Here is a 7203-nt window from a genome sequence, read left to right on the forward strand (position 1 = left end):
TTTTTTAAAACATTAGGTCTGACAAAAAAAAGACTATAATAGATCGTAGGTCAAACTTGAAGTTAAAAAAATAATCATAAGTCAAACTCATGCCTTTGAGAATCTGACATGATGTATTATCACCTCTACTACTCATGACACGAACCCACAACCGCGTCAACTTGATATGTGGTCGTATGAGGTAATAAGTTAAAAAAAAGTAATGTAGTAAATAAGATAGTTAAATTTTGATCGTCATAAAGATTTGTAATTCAATCAATATAAAAAATAAAAACAACACAAAAAAGGTAAAATTGGAAGACTTTAGGTTTTTTTTTAAAAACAATTTAAATATTCAATTATAAACAATCAATCTATTGACTTAAATTTTCGACTTGCTACTTCGGATCAATCACATGTTTAAGTCAATTTGATATATGGTTGTATGAGATAATAAATTAAAAAAAGTAATGTACGTAAATAAGATAGTTAAATTTTGGTCGTCATAAAGATTTCTAATTCAATCAATATCAAAAATAAAAACAACACAAAAAAGGTAAAATTGAAAGATTTTAGGTTTTTTTTTAAACAATTTAAATGTTCGATTATAAACAATCAATCTATTGACTTAAAGTTTCGACTTGCTACTTCGGATCAATCACATGTTTAAAAAGATATTATTTTTTAGATTTTTAATCTTATTTAATCATAAAATTAACCAAACAAGCGTCAATTAATTTTATAGAGTTCGTATTCAACAAAATGTCAAAATATTTAATCAATTATGTTATTGGAACAAGCGTCACAATAACATAATCAATTTAATTATCGAATTCATTCAAACTTATTACTAAGAGAAATAGAAACTAACATTCTCTGTTCAAAATATAATAAAACAAGTATTCATATTATTCCAAATAATCATAATCTAAGCATAAACGATTTTTTTACTATTAAGCATTAATATAAAAGAGTGAATTTGCAAGTGATAGAATATTGAAAAGAAAATACTTGAAATTATGAAATTAAAAAAAAAAACACAAAATTAAACATAAAAGATTCAAACCTCAATACCCTTATAACAATTTTCTAATATCGGATCATAGCTTTCCATAATGTATTTAGGGTGGGTGAGCAAACAAGGAGATGAATAAACAACATTTTAAAAGTTATTTGAAATACATGACACTACTCCAAAGTACTCTATTTATTATCAAATTTATACAATATAATAAAGTAAACATGATAATTTGACAAGTTTGACATGTGTCAGTTAAATAGAGTGTTAGGAAAATATCAAGTTTCTATTAATAAAAATAATATCTCATTGTGCATTTTTTTAGAATAAAATTAAACTTCTATTACATTACATCACGACTTTATACATGATGCGTCAGTTGAGAAGTTAGTGGCTAATTAAAAAAATAAGAAGGATGAGTTAAAAATAAAATACAATACACAATAACATTTCACCGTTGAGAATTTAGTAGCTAATTAAAAAATAAAAAGAATAACAATAAAATACAATCAATTACACCACGTTTGATAAATTTTTTTAAGGTAATTGTTTTTTAACAAACCACGGCTTCAGATTAATTTAATTAAAAAAATTATTTTATTTTACGTTTAGTGATAGACTTTCCTCCTTAATTCGCCGTCCTATGTTATCCGTCTCTCCACAATTCCTTTTTAATTTTTCTTTACCAAAGCTTCTTATTTATCTTTATGTTTATCTTTCTCTGATGTCTCCAATAGTCAATTGAAGCAACCGTGCGAAAAACTTTTATTTCTAGATTTGAGATTAATATTCCAGTTTTTATTTCTCGATTTGAGATTAATATTAGCTGTGTACAATTGTTCGTGTTGCGTCAACAACTTTCCAGAGTATATGGAACAATCGGACACCGTTTCAAATTGAATCTGCAAAATGGTACAATAGTACCAATGATTAGACATCAATTACTTTCATTGTGTTCACATGAATTACTTGATAAATTTATTTCAATCTTTAATTGTTATTTTATTTATAAAAAAATATTACTATTTTGTTATATATATATATATATATATAAAATTTTTATTCTAAATTGTCTAATGAACATTGTTGCACATAGTTGTATTGAAGAGAAAAATAATAATTTATTTAAGTAAATATAAAATTTATTTAGCCTTCTTAGCCATGAATTTAACTTATAAAAAATACAATTCATTACATGGGGTCGACAACTTTTATTGGAAGTAACGATTTTTTAAACTTCAAACACTACTTTTTAACATATTTATTACATTACGATTTGACGAGTTATATGAGAGTATGTAATGATTTTTCAAAAACTACTATTTTAAATATTTACATTTTAATTTTATTAATATACTATACATTTTATATTCTAAGTTAGGTTAGAATTAATTTTTTTTTTATTGTAAATTGTTTTTTTTAAGTCAACTTATGTATTTAATGTCAATAAAATTTATGAGAATTAATATATATATATATATATATAATAAGGTTAAATAAAATAAAGGTATTTGATATAAAATTTATACTAAATATATTAATTTTTTTTTTACTTACTTTATCTTATATTTGGGACCATATGGTGTATAGATTAATGGTTATTCTAGTCTTTGTTTTAGGCATCCTTGTGATATTTATTTATTATTAGATAAATTAGTTGATCATGTCAATTTGATAAAAACAAAGGAAAATAAATGTTTCTTAGAAAATTTTACTCGTCAAACCGCATTAATTAATCAGGTTACTATTTTATTTCTAAAGACAAAAAAATCCGTTAACTTATATTTACGAGGAATGTTGTCTATGAAGATAAATTTGTAAGTAATTTTTAAACACCGATCTGTGATAATCTTATGTAAATATATGATACCGTATAATTTATCTATGGATGCAAAATATATCTGAAGTAGATTCTGCATGTTAGAATAACAACATTTATATATGTGACACCTATAATATTTATATCTTATTTAACACATCATTTTTTATTATTTATCTTATTTTATCACATTAACAATATATCATATTTATCACACAATTTTATCTTTTTTTTTACTCATAATGTTTGGGGAAAAAAAAACTAAATATGAGAGAACTCATTTGATGCTAGAGTGAGAGAATCCATTATTTTATGTTTCATGCTATAGTTTTGTTTTCTTTTTCTTTTTCTTTTATATATGAACAAGAATTGAACTTTGTATATCGGGGTTTATGATACTTGCACACACTACGCATCATTCATATGCACTAAACTACAGTGTATATCGGGGTTTTGTTTCTTAAGTCTTAAAATTTCTAAATTTAAAATATACATATTAGAAAGAAAACATTGGAAAATAATATGAAAATGAGAGAGAAATGACTCTAAATATATTTGGCCTAAAGAGAATCAACATATGTGAAGAGAGTGTCTTCTTAAGGAGTAGAGAACACACTAAAATTAACAACGGATTCACACCATATCTCAACTTAAAATTTTAAAGTATTAAGTATATGAGTTGTAATTTTTAAATATTTAAATTTAACTCATTTTTAATCTACGTGAAACTTAATCAACCGTATTTAATTTCACTATGTGTATATGTGTGATTCATCGTAACATTATAAGCATGCTATTGTGTGAGAGAGGGGTATAGAAGAAAATACATCAATTAGTTTATCTTGAAAAATTTAGGGGCAATAGATTACTTATGTGCATTGAAATTCTATGGATCCAAATCATTGAAGGGAAATTTGTGGTGTGTGAATAATAAAGAAGCCTAGTTTGCAAAAGGGGTGGTTGTGAAGATATGACAACTATGAAAATGATTGTAGCCAATGAAATAACTAGACATTACTCTTTGAGAGAGACTCAAACTCTATGGAGTACAAATATCACGCGACTATACTCCATAATAAACATTGACCATTGATATTGATTTGAAAACAAATTATTTAAATTACATACTTGATAAAATTAATTTTAAATTATCTCAACCATTAAATTGTAATTGGACAACCAATATTTACACCTGCATCATGCAATTAAAGTATACGATGTAGCTTGTGTTTTGCCATGAAAAATGACAATGGAGAAAGTTTGGCTTCTAAACACAAACTAAATTATCTATATTTTAAAACTATCTTAAAAGTTGTAAAATTTTAATTAAATTTATTCCCCAGTTGCTATTTTTAAGAACTAGAAAAATATTAAGTTCATGATATTATAGACGAATATAAAACTAAGTGAATAATATCAATAATTTGAATGATAATAAATCTAATTGATAAACATTTTACAATACCAATTCGTTTTGAAATATTGATTTTGTAAAAGACTAAATTAATAAAACACTTTAAACAAAATAAAATAAAATAAAATAATAAAACACAACAATTTCAAATATTAACTTACGTATCTCCTAAAAAAAATTGTAGCATCACAGAAACGTAAATTGTCAATCATAATAATCTTAATATAAATTTACAATAACTTTTTGCTACAGACAATGAATTTGAAGCAGACATGTGTTGCATATCAAAGCCAGTTGTCTGATGAAGTGAATTGATGAAATAAGATAAGGGATTAGGGGGTGTGAGTGTGAGTGTGAGTGTGAGTGTGAGTGTGACCACTCAAACACATGAGTACTTGTCCATCTCTTGCAAGTTGCAACATTAATCACATAAAGAAACCAGAATAGACTATATCCTCTAGTAACAAAAAAAAAAAAAAAACATTTACAACTCAAAAATAGCCATGTCCCATGTGAAACCCATTAAAGAAAGTGTAATTTGTTTATTCCCACGGTTGGTCTTCTCCCATACGTGTTTACAATATTTCAATAATGTTCTTTGTTAATTTTTAATTTAGTTTTACAAATTGTCGCTCTTTTATTCCACATTTTTCTTAATTTTATGGAATAGAAGTAAATATTTTTGAAATATGTTGCACTCCATAAATTTTGAATTTTTAAAACGTATGGGATTTTTTATTTATTTATTTATTTATTTTGACAAAATGTGGGGATAAAATTACTAAGGTAGAGTGTTAAACTTAAAAATATATATTGGTCCTGTCCACTGAACTTTACTGGATTGACCCAAAAAGAAAAACCTAGGAAGAATTATACCATGTATATCTAAATCTGTCACCTCCTCGACACACATAAAAATACAATTTTATCCTTTTAATCATTTATAATAAGTTTTAAAATGGATAGTTTTGGAAGTTTCAAATTTTCGAAATAAGGATTACATTTCGAAAATTTGGAATGTTTCGAAAATTTCTAAATCTGAAAAAATTTCGAAAGTTTTTAAATCTTGAAATTTTCAAAATAAAGATTACATTTCGAAAATTTGGAAATTTTCCAAATTTGAAAAGTTTCAAAAGTTTACAAATATGAAAAGTTTCGAAATTTTTCAAATATGAAAAGTTTCAAAATTTTCCTATTTTGAAATTTTTGGAATTTTCTATTTCGAAAGTTTCAAAAATTCTGGAAATTGTCATTCTGAAACTTTCGAAACTTTCAAATATTTTGAAAAGACAAGTGAAAAATGAGAATTTAAAAAAGTTGAAGGTTTTATAAAAGGCAAAATTATATTTTTCACGTTGATTGAAGGGGTGACAAATTTAGATGTGGGTGTGCAGGTTAGAATCCTCAAACTTAGGTCTCCCAAACCAGATGGGCCTCGCTAAATTACTTTCAAAATTGAAGGCCACAAATCTGTCTCGTAAAATCCATTAAGAAGAAGGAAAAAAATATGGTCCATTATCCCTTTCAACTTGAAAAAATTTAACTCATTACCATGTAATTATATTGATATCCTTGTAGGTCTTTAAAACTCAAATTGGTCTCTAACACTTTTAGGAATGCTATGTAAAAGAAGAGTAATTTATTTTTATGTCTTAAATTTTTCGATGAAAAAAAGATATAAGATTGATTTCGTAATTAGATATTTAGAGTGCGAAAATTGAATGATAAAAAATCATAGATTAGATTTTCACCTTTAATAAAATATTAATAATATTAATTAATAACATTGACTATTAAAAAATATTTGAATGAAAAATGGAAAATTTAGTGTCCAAAAATCTCTTGATGAGTAGTTTATTGGTACTTTTCACCCGCTCCAAAACAACTTTATAAAATCTTTTACGAGGTGAGATATATATGACTCCAATTATCTATTTCAAGTTTTAATTATACAAAATCTATATGTCTTCATCGTATTTAAGATACACCTAGGTACAAATTGTAAGGAGAAAATATAGAAAAAGATACATTTTTGGCTTAATTGCACTTTTGGTACCCCTATTATAGGTGAAAATTGAAAGTAGTCCCCCCATTTTGTTTGTCCCCAGTTTTAGTCCCCCAAACATAATTTGAGTCCAAATCATGATGAGTTGTCATTTTTTTAATGACGTGTCAATAAAAAGGTGACGTGACTGACGCTTATGTGGAATAAACTCATTATTATATTATTTCTGATTAAAAAATATAATTTATAAAAGTCAATTTATGAAACTCTCTCCCAAGCTCCACATTCTTCAAAACCCCACAAGCTTGTAAAACTGAAACTACAGTTGCACAATCAGATTCCACACCCTCATCCATCATTCTATGATAAACCCTCAACGCCTCCTCTGCACAATTATTCCGAAAGTAGCCATTAATCAAAGTATTCCAAGACACCACAATGCGTTCTTGCATTGAGTCAAAAACCAACAATGCAACTTCTTTCTCACCAGCAACCATATACATTGCCAACAAAGAGTTCTGAACAAATGTGTCTAAATTAAAGCCAGTCTTTAGAGTCTGCCCATGAACTCCAACACCCATATCAATGAATAACAAGCCACTACAAGCCTTGATAACAATTGGGTAAGTGAAGTTGTCGGGAAGAGGCTGACCCGAATGGAGCATTTCAACAAACATGTTCAGGGCATCATGGGGGCGACCCATTTGAACATACATCCTCATCATGGTGTTTCAGGAGAACAAACTTCGTTTGGGTAATTTATCAAACATGTGGGAGGCGTAAGAAACATGGTTGCATTGGGCGTAGGTTGTGGCGAGCTTGGAGCAGAGTTGAGACGAAGTGAAAGTTGAGGTGTCTGAAATTGCAAGGGCGAAGAGAGTGGGTAAGTTGAGAGCTTTGTTGATGAAACTGTTGAGGAGGAAGTTGAGCGCAATGTTGAGGGGGGAGATGGAGGCCATGTTGATCAC

The 7203-nt window shown here is 27.0% G+C and overlaps 1 protein-coding gene across 1 annotated transcript; it reads right to left on the reverse strand.

Annotated features, from left to right (window-relative positions):
- Positions 1–6465: 6465 nt before the first annotated feature.
- LOC140920534 (pentatricopeptide repeat-containing protein At5g39350-like) lies at positions 6466–6960 on the reverse strand. The gene has a single exon (XM_073368828.1). The coding sequence runs from the start codon at positions 6958–6960 to the stop codon at positions 6466–6468; it is 495 nt and encodes a 164-aa protein (XP_073224929.1).
- Positions 6961–7203: the final 243 nt, after the last annotated feature.

Source organism: Cicer arietinum, chromosome 5, assembly GCF_000331145.2.
Source record: "Cicer arietinum cultivar CDC Frontier isolate Library 1 chromosome 5, Cicar.CDCFrontier_v2.0, whole genome shotgun sequence".
NCBI classification, from domain to species: Eukaryota; Viridiplantae; Streptophyta; class Magnoliopsida; order Fabales; family Fabaceae; genus Cicer; species Cicer arietinum.

Excerpts from the sequence above, each read along its gene's own strand:
- LOC140920534 (XM_073368828.1), bottom strand. The coding sequence starts at position 6,960 with ATGATGAGGATGTATGTTCAAATGGGTCGCCCCCATGATGCCCTGAAC.